We start from the raw sequence: 18,743 nt of genomic DNA, 5'->3' as shown, positions 1-18,743 counted from the left end.
GGACCATTGGCTGGACCCAGTCTGGCAATTTCTGTGTTTCTTGAGTCTAAGGGGCCCAAGCAGCACATCACCCTTCAGAGACCATGATCACCACCACCTACATTATATATAGCACCAGACCTTTGCCTGGCACTGGGCGAAGTTTATAAAAAGACATGGTCCCTGCCGCAAGGAACTTACAGCCACTGAGGTAGAAGACAGAAAAAGGGAGGGAGCAAACAAGGAGTGATGGGGGTTCAAATAAATACAAATAATGGCCTGCGCTTTCCAAAAGTGACTAGTGATGGCTGGGCACCCACCCATGGGCAGTGGGTATCAAAGGCCAGGGGAGACTAAGCCTCCCCTGACCGAGGCCGTGGCCTTGCCAGTGATCCACCCCTAGGCCATGCCCTCACTCCCCCTCTCCCCTTAAGCCAGCAGGGGCTCAGCTCCTTCCAGTGGCCTGGAGCTCGGGGTTGGTGCTGGCAGCCCAGGGCTGGGGTGGCCGGGGTGGCTCAAGGAGGGTGAAGAGCCTCTGTCCCCAACCTGGAAGGGGAGAGCGCTCTAAGCCCTGGGAAAAGGGGTACAGCTATAAGTGTCTCCAAGTTGGGACTCAGGCTATTCTAACTGAATACGGCCTTCCTCAGGCTACTCTTCTTAACCCAGAATCCCTCACAGCATAGAGCATGATGGGTACCCTGCCTCAGCACAACCTCCCTACATCAGGAGCTGTGCGGAGGGCAGTCTTGGGTTTCTTACATTTGCCCCACACTACTGCATTGGAGGAATTATCCTCTGTCCTATTGCAGCCCCAGCTGGCTCTTGTATGCTGCCAGAGCCAGAATCAGCCCCAAGAGTGGTGAGGGCCTCACTTCCAGGAGGCAGGAAAATAGGATGTGTAGGGCAGGGGGCGTGTATGCATCTGTATGCTGGGGGTGCTTATCCACCTCCATTTCCAGATTGGGAAATCAAAGGCAAGCCCATTACCAGAAGGAGAGATCAGGGAGGAAGGGCTCAGGGTTTGGGACTGGTGTTTCCAGGGAGCCAGGGAGAGCAGGGGCTGCAAGTCCATCCATTGACATTTCCAGATGGTCATGTGGAGGATGTGCCAAGGTTTATCATTCACACCAGTTACATTTGCCATCCGTCCCTGATGGGATCAGCCACCCAGAGGAACTGAGATGCCACCATCACCAAGCAACGTCTCAGAGAGTATCACCACTGAGCAGTGCACTGACCACTCACCCATCCAGCACTTGGATGCAGCTGGCCAGGTCCATCTTCTCGGAAGGGCTCTGCTTGCCAAAGTCCAGCTGGCTGCTCGGCAGCGGAATCCCAAGTGCTACTTTCTGAAAAGAGACAAGGGCAGATAGCATTCCTGGCAGACAGAGGGTGATTCCCTGAGGGCAGAGGGGAGCCAGAAGCCCCATAGTGGAGATGCCACAGTGTGTGGTAGCACTTTAACCCCTCTTGGGGGCAACATTGCTCCTGGGGACTGGTGGTTTGATGGGGGGAATAGGTCTGGAGGCCTCCTGCTGGAGGCCTTGTCGCCCTGCCTCACCACACCCCAGAAAAGAGCAGAGGAGAAGTCCTCCAGGCAGTCTAGAGAGGCTGCAGGGGAGCAGCTAATCAGAGAGGCTGCTGGAGTGACCAGTCAGGGGGCAGAAGGGCCATATAAAAGGAAGCCGCAGGGACACAGCAGTCAGTTGCTGCCTGGAGCTTGAAGAATGGGTGCATGGCTGGCTGGAAGAGTAGCAAGACCATGGCCAGCTCAGTGCAGGCAGGCTGAGCCCAGGACCTAGCCAGACCAGGCAAGGGTACCATGATGGGCCCTGCTGGTCTGGTTGAAGACTAAGCCCAGGGAGAGCTGCCAAAAAGACACTAACCGAGGGTCCCGAGATGGGCTCCTTTGGGGCTGTTAAAGAAGGCAGTACCTCTGGAGGAAGCCTTGGTGCTAGAGCCCCGTACCAGAGCCATGAGCAAGACCTAGAGACTGTACACCCCAGAAGGGGGGACAGTGTGTGTGACTCAGCCGGAGGGGGGGGTGTGCTCATGAGAGGCAGGTGCCACCCCATTGTAAGAACTGAAAAGAAAGCAGGCTCACACCCAACCAGGAAGGGGGCACCTGCAAGAGGTGTGTACTGCCCTGTTCAAAACTGAGTAATTGCAGTCATGTATTGGCGCTCACAAGTGTAAGGTAAAACACAGTGGCAAAAATCCTGCTATCTCCTGGGCTTCTCCTATGCACCAATGGGCAGGGTCCTCAGACAATGTGTCCCCACATGTGCTGTGAAAGGATAGAGGCTTGAGAGGGCAATTAACCTGCCTGCTTGAACCTGGAGGATGGGCCAGGACTAATCAGAAGTAAAGCCCAGGTGGGGAAGAGAAGGGCTTGTGGCCATAAAGAGCTGAGTGAGACTCATGGGAGGAAGGAGACCCAGGGGAGAAGAGGTGGGAAGTAACCTGAGAGAAGGCTGAGAGGGCGAAGGCAGAGCAGACAGGCTACTCCAGGGGTGAGTGGGAAGCCTGACTGGAGACATGGGCCCTGAAGAGCAGTAGCTTGCCTGAGCCCCTGAGAGAGGGGAGGAGCGTGCCAGCCCCTGGACAGCGGGGCTGTTGAAAGCCCAGGTCCTGTGAGGCCGAGGTGGCCAGCTGAGCCCAGCCAGGCTGAGGGTTTGGTTTTGTTTACAGTTCTGTTGGACTTGGTCAAGAACTCGGCTGGCCAGAAGCGGCAGGACTCTGTCAAGTCGTCAGACCAGAGGGCCGGGATACTCTTACAGCTGGAGTAGGCCAAAGGGTAGTAGGGGAAAGCTCAGTTCTCTCTTACCTGGAGGTAGCTCTGGAGCAGCTGACTCCTGCCGGGATTTGGAATCTTTTCCTCCCATTTTTTCTTCTTGCTGTAACAAGACAGAGTTTGCAGGGTCACTTCTCTTGGGAGGAGGCTACAGCAGATATACAGCCTTACCCTGGGCCCCCTTGTCAACCCAGAGGTCCTGAAACTCCATGGCCCTACACTCAAGCTGCTGTCTGACATGGAGAGAGCTCTGCGCTGCACCCCAGGCATATCTCCAGCTCAACTAAGCCCTAGATCCACGATAGGGATGTGCCCACGCAGCACCTCCCTGCACTCACTCTATTGGTGTGTCTGGTAAATCTCCAACTCCCAGTGCAGACTTACCTGAGTAGGCATCTATAACCACACCAGCCAAATGCTATCAGCACGATGGTGAAGACTGGGATCAGCAGTGGGAGAATCAGTGGTGACCCGGCTGAGGCAGATAAATGAGAGAGAGAGATATAGACAGCAACAGAAAATGGCTTCATTCTGTATCGAAACTTACATTCTGGATGCTCTTTTGGGATGATATTGAGGTCAGGAAAATGTAGGTTGCCTGTCAAGTCACGAGTCCTAACTGACAGGTGTGTTAGACCATGGAATACTCACCCACTTGGGATAGACTAGATGTGACCTAATCAGGAGAGCTGGGCAAAGTACCAGGAGAATGAATTGGTCAACACATTTGCTAAATCCAACTCTTGATTTGGTCTGAGCCCCTTCTTTGGGTTTTTCATGAACATCTGGACAACCAGTTTGTTTGTGCAAACACCTGGGGACGAGCTTGTATTTGTGTGAGTCTTCATATGCTCACAGACCTCATACGTTTCCAAGAAAGAATTCCCTCTCCTGCATAACTCCAAGGGACAGGGTCTCCCAGGAGGTACTGTGGAAATGGGGTTCTCCTCTACAGATCTCATTAGGTCAACCCCAAATGGGATATAGTCCTCAAGCCCCTGTTCTCCCCAGTCCCATGTTAGGACTATTTAAAAAAAACTAAAGAAATTCCCAAAGCAAATAACTTTGTTAAAGTGAAGTTCAGACTGAGGGCTTATCTGTACTTATGGCTAAATCGGCCTTGTTGCGATCAGTGCAGCAGTGTCAATTTAGTGGGTCTGGTGAAGATACACTAAGTCGATGGGAAAGCACTCTCCCGTCGACATCTGTACTCCGCCTCCCTGGGAGGCAGAAGGTAAATTGGCCAGAGAGCGTCTCCCATCAACACAGCATGGGGATCTGAGGGTCATAGTGGACCACAAGCTAAATATGAGTAAACAGTGTAACATTGTTGCGAAAAAAAGCAAACGTCATTCTGGGATGTATAAGCAGGAGTGTTGTAAGCAAGACACAAGAAGTAATTCTTCTGCTCTACTCCGCGCTGATCAGACCTCAACTGGAGTATTGTGTCCAGTTCTAGGTGCCACATTTCAGGAAAGGTGTGGACAAATTGGAGAAAGTCCAGAGAAGAGCAACAAAAATTATGAATGGTCTAGAAAACATGACCTATGATGGAATATTGAAAAAATTGGGTGTGTTTAGTCTGCAAAAGAGAAGACTGAGAGGGGACATGAAAACAGTTTTCAAGTACATAAAAGGTTGTTACAAGGAGGCAGGATAAGAATTGTTCTTCTTAACTTCTGAGGATAGGACGAGAAGCAATGGGCTTAAATTGCAGGAAGGGCAGTTTAAGTTGGACATAAGGAAAAACTTTCTAACTGTCAGGTTAGGAAGCACAGGTTAAGCACTGGAATAAATTGCCTAGGGAGATTGTGGAATCTCTATCACTGGAGATTTTTAAGAGCAGGTTAGACAAACACCTATCAGGAATGGCCTAGATAATACTTAGTCCTGCCATGAGTGCAGGGGACTGGAAGAGATGACCTCTCGAGGTCCCTTCCAGTCCTATAATTCTATGGTGTAGACACTGCTGTAAGTTGACCTAAGTTTCATCAACTTCAGTTACTTAATTTACATAATTTATGTAACTGAAGTAACGTAACTGAGGTCGACTTACAGCTTTAGTGTAGACCAACCCTCCAAGAACAGATCAGTAACTTCAGGGTGAAGATCCTTACAAGAACACTGCAGATAGCAACAAAAAAAGACTTGCAGTTAAGTGTAAATGTACAGGAAACACAAACATTTGAGAGTCTAGAAATTCACAATTAAGGCTTATTCAGTCACCTCTCCTGTTTGTACAGGTTCAGGAAGCCAATCAGAGACCAGGAATTCCATCATGAGACCTAGTGACCAATCACACAGACTGAATTCCAAATACTGAACAACACTCCCATGAAGCAATGCTTCTCTGAATGACCAGAGAAACCCATGTAGGCTCTGATGGATTTGCTTAAAATCAGTTGCAAAGAGCCCATCTTTTCATTATTTCACAAACATGAAAATGTTGTTCAGAATGAACAGTTCAACCAGCTCCACTGATTAATCCCTTTCTACCTTCTAGCATGGATCATTCCTTCCCTTCTCCAGACCTCCACTTAGATCCATGAACTTCTCACACTGGCCTCCAGCCCCATTTTCAGCCTGACCACGTCCAGTGGGATCCAGTCTGCCTGGTTCCTCTTAAAGGTAGTAACCTGGACACCTCAAAGGCTGCAGTGCAGAGATACTATGTGTAGGGGAAGATTACAGTCATGTGACCCTCCTGTGAAATTCTATACATTGGGGAAGCGTGCTGTAACCCCCATATTCCTCATTTTTGTATAATTGTGATCTTACGTATAAAGCATGCCTTGTAATGTATCAGGGAAAGGTTATGATCTGCTGAAAGTCATTTCTCTAGCCATAGATGTGTATCATTAATGCATATGAAGTTATGAGAATTGTGTAGTATGGTTGTCACTAAAACATGCTGTAAGTTGGGGGAATCAGCCAAATATTAGCTCCCCAGAGGCAACAGCAAGGAAAGTAACCAACGCCTGGGCAGGGTGTCAAAAAAACCATCAACAGCCATTATTCAGCAAGGGAGCTACAATGCAATGACTCACCTGCATGAGGCCACACCCAAGAGAATTGCTCAACCTTGCTTGGAGAGACTAAGTAATGCTCACCTGACTCTGAAGCGGGGGGCAGGGGGCAAAGACAAGAGGGGAGAAAGGACATGATAAAAGGGAGAGATATTTGCCATGCTCTTCCTCTCTCTTCCACCTACATCCACAGATACCACACCAAGCAACTGAAGCACTGATCAAAGGGGAGAGCCTGACTGAAGAGCAACCAGCCAGCCTGTAGTGAGAAGCATCTAAGTTTGTGTGAAAGTAGAATGAATTATATTGAAATTATAATTCATTAAAGAAATGCAGCTTGAAGGGTTTGTTGAAATATAGTTGTCAGGAAGAGAAACATTAAGGAGTGTGAGACAATGGGTCCTCAAACTAATTAACTTAGAGCTCCTACTGAGCTAGGAGATTGGTTAACGTTAGTATGCAAATAAGACATGTATGTATATTTGTCAGTTTCTGCTTCCTTTTGTCTCTTATGTTAAATTGGCTTTCCCTTATCTGTTTAAATAAGTTAGCTTGAGCTTTTGCAGGAGGCTCACATATCTGGGTGCATTGGCAAAGCGCTTTGCTAATAAACAGAGTGGTCTGACAAATTCAGTGAGTCTTGAATTTGACTTTGACAATTTGAAGGTTCCACCGAGATGGCAACCGTCTTCACTGGGGCCATGTGACTCCTGACCGTTCTTAGGATGGCCGTAGCAAGCCGGCACCTGGGCATTTGGCCCGAGCGGTCCTCCACCAGAATGGAAGTGTGCATGAGCACAGTGAAGTCTACGCCATCGAACCTGTTGGTTCCCACTCTGTTCTGGTAGGGATCCCGGGATCTGACATCAGGAATCTGGTCAGGTGATTATTTCTATGTTTTGTCCGGACTGAGGACTGTCTTGTCTCTGTGTCTATCTGTCCTCCCTGTGGTGTGTCTGAGTCTGGGTGCCGTCTTCGTCCGGGGATCGGCTGACCAAAGGGTTCCTGTCCCCACGGTCTGAGTGAGTGAAATCTGCACAATCACAGCCACACAGCGCCTTGGGTAAAACCCTTGGTGTGAAAGCAAGGGCGATGGAGGCAGTAGCCTGTGGGCTCCTTTTGTGTGTTGCACGGGGTATCGCTCTGACGAACCCGACTTTCCTTCTTGTGTGATTGGTGTGTAAAGTCCTCCTGTATGGGTAACCAGATGTCTAAGTCGGGACAGTTCCCTAAAGGAACACCAGCTCATTTTATGTATTTTAAGAAGGGTCTGGACTCCTGTAAATTTCTGGAAAAATGGTCTAGGCTAACTCAGGAGAATCCCAAAATTCAGTGGCCACTGTTAGGGTCTTGGGACAAAGACCAAGTAGATGTCTTAAAAGATAAACTCGGCCAACCTAAAACTAAATTGGCAAAAGGAAAGGTTGGTTGTTTCATGCAGTGGTGGGCAAATCATTGGTGGACAGAATCAAAACTTGCCTTCTCAAAGATTCAAATAATAAGTTAAAAGCTTTATTAGAAGCCTCCTCTCCTGCTGCCAGACCGAGCGCTCCCCTTTATCCCGTTCTCCGAGAAAACCAGGATCGATCCCATCCACCTTCATACTCCCATCTCATTGTGGGAAAGGACGAAGAAAACCCCTTGTTAAATTCTGGGGATGACGATGAGGAAGATGCATTAATTGGCTTGGCATCCTTGCATCGGATCAACAGGCGGTCACAACAACTCCCAGGGGTCTCCAGTTCAGACCAGTCCGGATTGTCCAATACCGCCCAGGCCCATTCCTCCGGTACCACTCAGACCCACAAAGAAACCCACCCCCCGTTCCCCCAAAACCCTCCAGTCTGCCTGACTCCTCTGTTTTTCCCCATACATACGAAGATAGCCTGGACACTGATTGGGCCCAACACTTACGCTCTGGCTCTAAACCTGTCCAGGCTCCCCTCTGAATCCTGCATACTGGGGGCCAACAAAAGAGTCCCACTTGGAGCTATAAACCCTGGACTCATACAGAGCTCCTTTCAATTGTAAAAGGCTTTCCAAAACCCCTGGAAAATCCTACCACATTTGCAGAGGAGTTTTTGTTAGTGTGCGACACCTATGAACCCTCTGAGGCAGACCTCCTGCAGCTGTGCAAGCTACTTGTAACCCCTAGCGAGCATGGAAAATGGCTCACAGCAGCCAACTGGCCCATCAGTGAGCGCCATTCAACTCTACCAGACACCGGTCCTGACACTGAATACCGGAAAAAGTGTAAAGACCGAACTAAAAACCTACATGAGGCCATCCCTCAAGTATGGACTCCAAAAACAAACTGGACAGCCATACATACATTGCTGTAAACAGCGACAGGGAGAAAGTCCGGGTGACGATCGCACCCGACTGACTGACGTTTTTCTGCAACATTCTGGTATACAGCAACCGGGTGAAAATGGGAAGGGTGCCCTGGCTCATGCGTTTGTTAATGGCCTCCTACCTGCTATTGGCAATATGCTAAAGCGAATAAGTGTTGGGTGGGAAACGGAAACCATGGATAAATTGCAATCAGTGGCAGAACACTGCCATCACACTCTAAAGGGAAAGGAGGAACAATCTTCCCAAAAGTTAATGGCCCTGCAAATACAGCATTATTCAGGGCAAGATAAACAGTACCGGGGAGGGGGACGTGGTCACGGGAGGGGACGTGGAACTGGATTTTCGGGTTTTGGGGGTGTTTGTAATTACTGTAAACAACTCGGACATTGGAAAAACGAGTGTCCGCGCCGGCCTAATAGCTCTGTAAACAACCAGCTAGACCCCCTGTCGGCATAGCCCGACAGTCCCCAGACTTACTTTGTCCCACAGCAATAACAGAACACCAGGGAACCTCGGGAAATTTTAGCTCCTTTACTACCTCTCACTCCCACGGGTGAATGTGTTTTGACTATTAATGATCTTTCTCTCCCTTTCCTTGTTGATACGGGAGCTTCGCTCTCTGCGGTTCGTACTGCCGACCTGCCTGAGGTTCCCCGCTCCGAAAAAACCATATACGCTGTGGGCATTACGGGACTCCCAACCCCTTATCCCCTTTCAAAACTTCTACCAGTTCAGGTTGGTCCCCTTTCCGCGGACCATGCATTCCTCCTCTCGGATTCCACTCCAGTGAACTTTTTGGGTCGGGACCTGTTATGTAAACTTGGCTGTACCATCTACTGTTCCCCGGATGGTGTCTACTTACAAATCCCCCAGTCCTCTCTGTGTGATTCTGTAGCCTCCCTGCTGTCTGAAACTCCCCTTTCCACTCCGGTCCCCTGCTGCCCATTGGTCCTGTCCCTTGAACACCTAATTTCACAGGTCCCATCCTCTCTGTGGCCAACCCACCCGTCTGAAGTGAGCCGTTTACATACTGACCCCGTCTACATTATTGTTGATTCCTCCAAACCTCTGTCTCGCCTCTCTCAATACCCTTTAAACCCCAAAGCAGAGGCTGGAATTGCTCCAGTCATGACCGCCCTGCAGGAACAAGGCATTATTATCCCCTGCTCCAGCCCCTGTACCACCCCTATCCTCCCAGTTCGAAAAGCTGATGGTAAATCGTGGCGGTTTGTTCAGGATCTTTGGGCCATTAACCGCATTGTCATACCTGCCTTTCCCGTTGTCCCTAACCCAGCGACGATTCTGGCTTCTATCCCACCAGATGCAACTCATTTTACTGTTGTTGATTTGTGCTCTGCTTTCTTTTCTGTCCCGGTTCCCCGTGACTCCCAGTTCCTGTTTGCCTTTTCTTACAAGGGGTAACAGAACACATGGACCACACTGCCCCAGAGGTATACTGAAAGCCCATCATATTTTTCCCAAGCATTAGCCCGAGACCTTGCTGACCTTGTTTTCCCGTCCAGGTCCACACTAGTCCAATATGTAGATGATCTACTCCTCTGTTCCCCTTCATTGTCCGCCTCTGAAACTGATCCTTTAGTGCTCCTTACTGCCCTAGCAAATAAGGGTCACAAAGCTTTTCGCTCTAAACTACAACTCTGTCAAGCTTCTGTCACATACCTTAGCTTTCTCCTCTCCCAGGGTTCCCGTGCACTTTCTCCCACCCGCGTCCAAGCTATCATTAGCTTTCCCCGACCCCGCTCCCCACACCAGGTCCGGAAGTTTTTAGGCATGGCTAGATTTTGCAGACAATGGATTCCCCAATATGCCTCCCTTGCAAAACCTCTCCAGGAACTCACTCGATTCTCTGTGCCTGACCCCATGTCATGGCCCCCTGAGGCCAATTCTGCCTTCATTTCCCTCAAACAGGGTTTGGCTTCTGCCCCTGCCTTAGGGCTGCCTGACCATTCTAAGCCTTTTACCATTTTCTGCCACGAACAATCTGGGTGTGCACTTGGAGTTCTCACTCAGACGCACGGAGAAAAGAACCGCCCAGTGGCTTATTTCTCTGCCACGTTAGACCCTGTTGCCCAAGGCTTACCCGCCTGCCTGCGTGCTGTGGCTGCTGCAGCGCACCTAGTCGAAATGTCTGATGCCCTTGTTCTCCGCTCTCCTCTTACCCTCCTGGTCCCTTACTCTGTAGAAACTCTCCTGCTACAACGTAACACAGGCCACCTCTCCTCTGTCTGCCTTACCAGGTACGAATTTTTACTACTATCAGCTTCATATATCACCATAAAGCATTGTTCTCAGTTAAACCCTGCCACTCTCCTTCCTTTGTCTAATGACGGTGATCCCCACGACTGCCTTGCAACTGTCTCTGCTGTCACCGTCCCGCGCTTTGACCTTTCTGATGTCCCTCTCCTTAACTCTTACCTTGTTTTATTTACTGATGGTTCCTGTTTTCGAGATGACCAAGGTCGTCTCCTTGCAGGATACGCTGTAGTTTCACTCTCTGAAACCCTGGAAGCTGCACCTTTACCTTCTGTAACCTCAGCACAAGTTGCTGAATTAGTTGCCCTCACCCGTGCCTGCTTTTTGGCGGAGGGACGCTCCGCCACCATTTACACTGACTCCCGCTACACTTTTGGAGTTGTACATGACTTTGGTACTCTCTGGCAAACTCGGGGTTTCCTTACCTCTGCCAGTACCCCTATTAAAAATGGGCCCTACATCGCTGCCCTCCTGTATGCAGTTTTACTTCCGTCTGCCCTAGCTATTGTTAAGTGCCCTGGCCACTCAGTGGCGGATACTGATGTTGCTAAGGGTAACACATTTGCTGATGCCTCTGCTAAACATGCTGCTGCCATAGAACCTTCCCCAGATGCATTTCTAGGTTCCCTTTCTGTTTCTATACCGCCGCCGTCCCTCACTGACCTCACCCTGCTCCAAGACTCTGCCCCAGAAACCGAGAAAGAATCCTGGGTTGCCCAAGGTTGCTCTCTACATCCTGATCCTCTACTGACGCCTTTGTAGACCCCTTTTCACGCTACCCGTCTCTGGCTGCCCTGCTACACGATGTTTCGCATGTCGGAAAGGAGGGGATGGTCTCTGCTGTAACTAAGACAGGATGGTGGGCCCCCCATTTTAGCTCCAGAGCAACCAGCCAGCCTGTAGTGAGAAGCATCTAAGTTTGTAAGGGCATTGAAAGTGTTAAGATCAGCTTAGAATGCATTTTGCTTTTATTTCATTTGACCAAATTGACTTGTTATGCTTTGACTTATAATCACTTAAAATTTATCTCCGTAATTAATAAATCTGTTTGTTTATTCTACCTGAAGCAGTGTGTTTGGTTTGAAGTGTGGCAGAGACTCCCCTTGGAATAACAAGTCTGGTACATATCAATTTCTTTGTTAAATTGACAATCTCATATAAGCTTGCAGCATCCAGTGGGCATAACTGGACACTACAAGTCGGAGGTTCCTGGGGTTGTTTCTGGGACCGGAGATATTGGCTAGTGTCATTTGGTTGCAAGTAGCTGGGAGCAGCTTACATGCTATAGGCCATGCGTGAACAGCCCAGGAGTGGGGGTTCTCACAGCAGAGCAGGGTAAGGCTGACTCCAAGAGTCAAGGATTGGGGTGACCTAGCAGATTATCGGTCCAGATACCACCAGAGAGGAATGTCACATCTCCCCCTCTAATTTTCCTGGGAATCATGGAACTAAAACCTCTGTAAAACACTCTGACAATGTAGGCAGTTCATGCTTCTAAGCCTCCTTGTAGAGGCCCCCTTCCCTCCTCACCTAGTGCATCCAGTTCCAACCCCTGATTTTCATACAGTTTTCTTGTTCCAATTGTCAAAGTCAGATTCAAGGCTCACAGAATTTGTCAGACCACCCTGTTTATTCGCAAAGCGCTTTGCCGATGCACCCAGATATATGTGAGCCCCTCTCTGAGGCTCATGCTAACTTATTTATACAATTAAGCCAAAGCCAATTTAACATAAGAGACAAAAGGAAGCAGAAACTGACAAATATACATACATATCTTATTTGCATACTAACGTTAACCAATCTCCTAGCTCAGTAGGAGCTCTAAGTTAATTAGTTTGAGGACCCATTGTCTCACACTCCTTAATGTTTCTCTTCCTGACAACTATATTTCAACAAACTCTTCAAGTAGCATTTCTTTAATGAATTATAATTTCAAAATAATTCATTCTACTTTCACACCATGGAGAATGGCAGCCCTGGGCTCCCATTCAGATAAGCCAATTATACTCCTTCTCTGTGAACTGAAGCATGAAGCCAGGTATCAAGGGGACCCTGGTCAGGCTCTTTGCTTAATTAACTGTATGAAACCCCAGTTCCCCTGAAACCCCAGCTAAAGGATCAGTTTCTCTAGGGAGAGAACTGACCCCCTCCCCCCCAAGCCAGTAGCCCAGCTGGGATGTACCAATCTCAGTTTCCCAGGTGCACTCCTCACTCCACTCGCTCCAGGGCCCCTGGTAGCCATCCATGTGCACCCTTGCCCGCATTTTCCCCCTATAGTGTGTGGAGGGCTCCAGCATCTGCAGGGTGAAGATGAGGGGAGGCTCGTCATTGCTGATGTTTACACCCTGGGCATTCTGGGAAGAGAAGAGATGGAGAAGGGGTGAGGAACTCTCTGTCCCATCCACCCACATCCCCAGCAGAGTCCTGGGCTCCCAGCAGTACCGTCACCTACCTCCAACGAGTCACCAGTCTTCCAATACAAGAATTCATATCTCTGGCCTATATAGGCATAGCTTAGGATCTGTTTTGTCCATCTCAGCTCATACTCCTGCTCTTTCCTCTTTGTCATTGTCACGTTGACAGGCGCACGTGGCTTGACTAGAACACAAACAACACGTTAGGAATATGCATCCATCTCCCAGCTTATCTTCCTGCCCATTCCCTTTCCCACTCTGGGCTGTGGGCAGGACTAAGGATACGCTGGTGCGAAACTTGTTGCCTGAGCAGACTAGCACCAAGGACGGCTAATAGCAGTGTCCCCATCTGACACATCTCATCTCCACATGCCCATTCTGTACCTCCGCGCAGCAGTGCTCTGTTGGTGCCAGTCAGGAGCTCCAGTGCTGGGAGCTTCCTTTACCAGCCATCTGTCCCACCCATGCATCACTGTCTAGCTCTCTTGTTAACCATTCCACCTCTCTGCCAACCCAAGCATTTCCTAAGCTGGAGGAGAAACCTCCAGATAACCCTGGGCAGAGGATCCAAATGGGCTCTCACTGTTTTTGTAGGCTTTAATCAGTTTCTCCTCCTTCTTGGGCCGGACAGTTATGAGGTACTGGCTCAGCCTGCTGGGGTTGGTGACATTGATCTCACAGCTGTGGAACAGGTAGTGGCTGCCAGGCAATTCCTCCTCATGGACTGGAGAGCATTCTGTCTCTCTGGGGAAGAGAGCAGCCAGGCCTGAGTGAGCAGGAGGGATGGTCAGATATAGGAGGACAGGAATACGCTGCCATGGGCAGGTCACTTACTCTGATGCTGGTGGGGTTCTGTAGAAGAGCGTGAACAAGACAGAGCTGGTGACCTCTCTCCTCACTTCCCAGCTGCACGTTAGCCGATCAACCCCATTGAAGAGGCAGCGAAGATTCTTGGGCTGAGCCTCATCCTCTATCGAGGAGACAGTGGTTAGTGTACCTCTGGGAGGGGCAGGGCTGGGAGGGATGGGGAGAACAGTGGAGCTGGGACTGATTGTGACCATTGAGGGAAAAAGGGAAAACTTTTAGACGTAGTCTACACTACAGAGTTAGGTTGATGTAAGTCTGCTTACATTGACCTAAGTAAATAAGTGTCTACACTAAAATTTCATTCCTGCTGATTTAAAGCACCTGCTATGCTGACTTAATATCTCCACCTCCATGAGCAGCATAGAATTTAGGTCGATGTAGTTCGGTCAAAGCAGTGTCAGTGTAGACACTGCGTTACTTACATCGGCTGTTAGTGGCCTCCAGGAGGTATCCCGCAATGCTCCATTTTGACCACTCTGGTCACCATTTTTAACTCCATTGCTTAGCAGCCAGGTACACAGGAAGCCACCCCTCCCCTTTAAAGCCCTGTGAATTTTTGAAGTTCCTTCTCCTGTTTGCCCGGCTTGGAGAGATCACCTAGCAACTCTCGAGCATGCCTAGCAACTACCCCGCTGACCATGCTGGCTACATGCTGCAGACACGCTCCTGCCTGGAGTACACTGGGATGCAGGGGGGTGGGTCGGATCTCTTGGGTCTGTCAGGAGAAGAGGCTGTGCAGGCGCAGCTCTGATCCAGCCGTAGAAATGTCAACATCTGGGAGAAGATCACTTGGAGCATGGAGGAGAAGGGCTACAGGAGGGACCAGCAGCAGCACCATGTGAAAGCCAAGGAGCTGTGGCAGGGAGGCTAAAATCACTCTGGTGTGTAGCCGCAGACCGGACATTTTTACAAAGAGCTGCATGCCATCCTCAGTGGAGACCCCACAACCACCCCAAAGAGCCCCATGGATATTTCAGAGGAGCCCTAGTCACAGGCCCCTGCCATGAACAGTGAAGACGAGGTGGAGGAAGAAGAGAAGGAGGAGAATGGGGGACAGGCGACTGGTGGTTCCAGCCTCACAGTGAGCCAGGACCTGTTTTTGAGTCCTGGGCAGTCCAGCCAGTCCCTACAGTCCAGCACAGGCGAGTCTGATGCAGGGGAAGGAACCTCTGGTAAGGCTGCAGTTTGCTTTGAAATTAGAGGGATGGAACCCCCAAAGTAGCAGGACATATCTGTTGATTTACTCCTTTTTTACTTAGGTTAGAAGAGGTAGTGAAGTAACCAATAGAAGTAGTGTTGCTATCTGCTTTTCATTCCCCTGTAGAGTTAGGCAGAAGCGTCCCCACAGAACAGTTTGTTTATGTGCACCAGGATGTCCCAGGAATCCTTCATAGAGATCTTAAGGAAACTTTACTGGAGGTAGTCTGCAATCCCCTGCTGAAGGTTTCTGGGGAGGGCTGCCTTATTTCTTCCACCATGGTAGGACATTTTCCCACACCACTCAACAGACATCTATTCCATCTCCGCCCTTCCCCGGTGGAAACTTTCCCTTCTTTGCTACACGGATGTTATGCAGAACACAGCAGGCAGCTATAACCATTGGGATTTTTTTCACTGAAATGACTCACTTCTCCACTAGAGTGAGCAGATAGCAAGTGTGAAAAATTGGGATGGAGTGCAGGGCAATAGGTGCCTATATAAGACAAAGCCTTGAATATTGGAATTGTCCCTATAAAATTGGGACATCTGGTCACCCTATTCTCCACTGTCAATGAAGATCTCATTTTGGTGTCTCTGAGTTGGAGGGCTGGGGCGAGCTCTGTACACAAATCCAGGCATATGGCCTTGCACATCCGAAAGTTCTGCAGCCACTGCACATCATCCCAAACACGCATGACAATGTGATCCCACCAGTCAGTGCTTATTTCTCAGGCCCAGAACCAGCTCTCCATCATATGCAGCTGCTCCGTAAATGGCACCAACAACTTTGAATTGTTTCTTTCTATGTCCCACAGTAATCTAGCCTCCAAGGAATCATCATAGAAACCACAACTGCATTAAAAAGGCAAGAAGAAAAGCAACAGGGCGGTCTGCAAAATATCTTCAGTGTCTGTATACCAATGCAAGGAGTATGGGGAATAAGCAGGATGGACTGGAAGTCATGGTATGTGAAGAAAATTATGACTTAATTGGCATTACAGAGACTTGGTAGGACACCTCTCATGATTAGAGGGATATAGTTTGTTCCAGAAGGATAGGTAGGGGGAAAAAAGGAGGCAGCATTGTGCTGTACATCAAGAATGTAGACACTTGCTCTGAGGTCCAAGAGGAAGTGAATGGCACACATACTGAGAGTTTCTGGGCGAGGATAAAAATGGAAAAGCATAGTAGCAATGTTATGGTGGGGGTCTATTATACAGCACCAAATCAAGAAGAGGAAGTGGATGAGGCATTCTACAAGCAGGTAACAAGATTAGCTAACACACATGAGCTAATATTAATGGGGGATTTTAACTCCCCTGATATCTGCTGGCAGACTATTACAGCAAAACATAATATGTCCTTCGAAATCTTAGCATGTGTAGGGGACAACTTTCTGATTCAGAAAGTTGAAGTAACAACTAGGGGGTCATCCATTTTGGGCCTGGTATTGACCAAAAGGGATGAATTAGTTGTGAACATGAAGGTGGCCGGGAACTTGGGAGGAAGTGATCATGATCTGATAGAATTCAAGATCCTAAGGAAAGGAGGACATGAGAACAGCCTAAAAAGAACACTGGACTTCAGAAAGATAGATTTCAACCAACTTGGAGAAATAGTAGGCAAGGTCCCATGGAAAGACCAATTAGGAAGAAAAGGAGCCAAAGTGGGCTGGCGGTTCCTAAAAGATGTAATATTAGAGGCTCAACATCCAGCTATTCTAATGCAGAAGAAAGATAAGACGAGTCACAGGAGGCCAATGTGGCTGCACAAGCAGTTTTTTACCTATCTAAGAACCAAATGGGACACATCCAGGCAATGGAAGGAGGGGCGTGTCACCAAGGAGGGTCACACATGGGAATAGTGTGAGTGTGTAGGGACAAAATCAAGAAAGCCAAGGCAAGAATGGCATCTGGCAAGGAATGTTAGAGACAACAAGAAAGAGTTCTACAAATGTGTCAGAAAAATCAGGGATGATGTGAGCTGCTGTTCAATGGAGAAGGTGAGCTGGTAACAGAAGATAGTAGGCACTGAGCAGCTATGCCTTCCTTTGTTTCAGTCTTTCACAGAAAATAACATGTGACTGGATGACTAGTGTAGTTACCATACATAATAAAGAGGAAGGGATGCAGATCAGAATAAAGAACACATCAGAGATCTTTTGACTAATTTGAATGAATTCACGTCAGCAGGGCCAGATGCTATTCACCCCAAGGTGCTGTAGGAATTAGCTGAAGAAATCTAGGAGCCACTTGTGATAATATTTGCAAACTCATGGATGACAGGAGAGGTCCCGGAAGACTGGAGAAGGGCTAACATAGTGCCCACCTTTAAAAAGAGGAGCTGGGAACCATCGACCAGTCAGCCTGACCTCAATTCTTGGGAAGCTACTAGAGCAATATTTAAAACATTCAGTTTCTGAATACCTGGAGGATGAAGGGTGATCACTGGCAGCCAGCATGGATTTACTAAGAACAAATCATGCCAAACCAGCCTGATTTCCTTCTTTGACAGGGTAACTGGTTTGGTGAATGGGGGAATGCAGTGGACATAATATACCTGGACTTCAGCAAAGTTTTGGACACAGTCCCACATGACATTCTGATAAGTAAGCTGGAGAAATGTGGACTCAGCGGAACTACCATTAAGTGCATGCATAATTGGTTAAATAACCACAAAGAGTAACAATTAATGGAATGATGTCAGATTGGAAGGGGGTCTCAAATAGGGTTCCACGAGGATCTGTTCTGGGTCTGGTGTTATTTAACATCTTTTTACATGACCTGGATGTAGGAATAGAGAGCATAGTGATCAAATTTGCAGATGACATAAAAGCTGGGGGAGTTGCAAGCACTTTGGAGGATAGAGTTAAGATGCAGAGGAATCCTGATAAATTGGAGAATTGGGCAATAGACAACAAAATGAAATTTAACAAAGACAATGTAAAGTGCTACACATAAGGAAGGGGGGAAAATGTACAAATACAGACTTGGGGATAACCGGCTTGGCAGCAGTACTGCTGAGAAGGAATTGTGGTGGAGCACAGCCTCAACATGAGTGAGCAACGTGAAGCTGCTGCAGAAAAAGGTTGCATTAACAGAGGCGTAGCATGTTAGTCAAGGAAGGTGATAGTTCTGCTCTACTTGGTGCTGGTTAGGCCTCAGCTAGAGTATTATGTCCAATTTTGGTCACCAATGTATAGAAAGGATGGAGAGAAACTGGAAAGGAGCCAGAGGCAGGCAACAAAGACCAAAGAGATAGAATGCAAGCTCTATGAGCAAAGGCTGAAGGAACTGGGTATGTTCAGATTTGAAAAGAGAATAAGGGGGGACATGATAGTGGTCTTCAATACTTGAAAGGCTGCCATAAAATATGAAGAAAGGTTGTCCTCTCTTGCTACAAAAAGCTGGACAAGAGGCAATGGGTTCAAACTATAGCATAGCAGATTTAGTTTAAATCTCAGGAAAAACTGTAAAAACAGTAGGACAATGGAACAGATACCTAGAGAGGTAATGGAAGCTCATTCTCTGAAGGTTTTCAAAGCAGGCTGGATAGCCATCTGTCTTGGATGGTTTAGATACAAGAAATCCTGCATCTTGGCAGTAGGTTAAACTAGATGACCCTTGCGGTCCCTTCTAACCCTGTGATTCTATGTTTCCCCACGGCTCCTCTGGCAGCTCTGCAAACATTGCAAGATCAAGCGCCGTGTGCTCACAACGCTCATCACAATAGCTACCCATGGTGCACTGCTCTCTGCATCTGATGAGGATGCGCACCACCAACACAAAGAGCATAGTGTGGACACACACAAATGATTTAATTACTGCGGAGGCT

At 48.4% G+C, this 18,743-nt stretch overlaps 1 protein-coding gene across 1 annotated transcript in view; it reads right to left on the bottom strand.

The window, feature by feature from the left end:
• LOC311521511 (cytokine receptor common subunit beta-like) overlaps nt 1–18,743 on the bottom strand; it is a 37,432-nt gene that overhangs the window by 3,564 nt on the left and 15,125 nt on the right. Inside the window, exons 8-14 of the mRNA XM_084629839.1 lie at nt 13,677–13,812; nt 13,426–13,586; nt 12,881–13,026; nt 12,611–12,782; nt 3,158–3,248; nt 2,807–2,876; nt 1,225–1,328 (exon numbers count right to left, since the gene is read on the bottom strand). Coding sequence (XP_084485965.1) covers nt 1,225–1,328; nt 2,807–2,876; nt 3,158–3,248; nt 12,611–12,782; nt 12,881–13,026; nt 13,426–13,586; nt 13,677–13,812 — 880 coding nt within the window. The remainder of the gene's footprint in view (nt 1–1,224; nt 1,329–2,806; nt 2,877–3,157; nt 3,249–12,610; nt 12,783–12,880; nt 13,027–13,425; nt 13,587–13,676; nt 13,813–18,743) is intronic.

The sequence above is a fragment of the Lepidochelys olivacea genome, assembly GCF_965140295.1.
Source record: "Lepidochelys olivacea isolate rLepOli2 genome assembly, chromosome: 1".
In the NCBI taxonomy this organism is placed as follows: domain Eukaryota; kingdom Metazoa; phylum Chordata; order Testudines; family Cheloniidae; genus Lepidochelys; species Lepidochelys olivacea.
The sequence above is the reverse complement of the archived record's forward strand: the minus strand, read 5'-3'. Positions and strand labels throughout refer to the sequence as shown.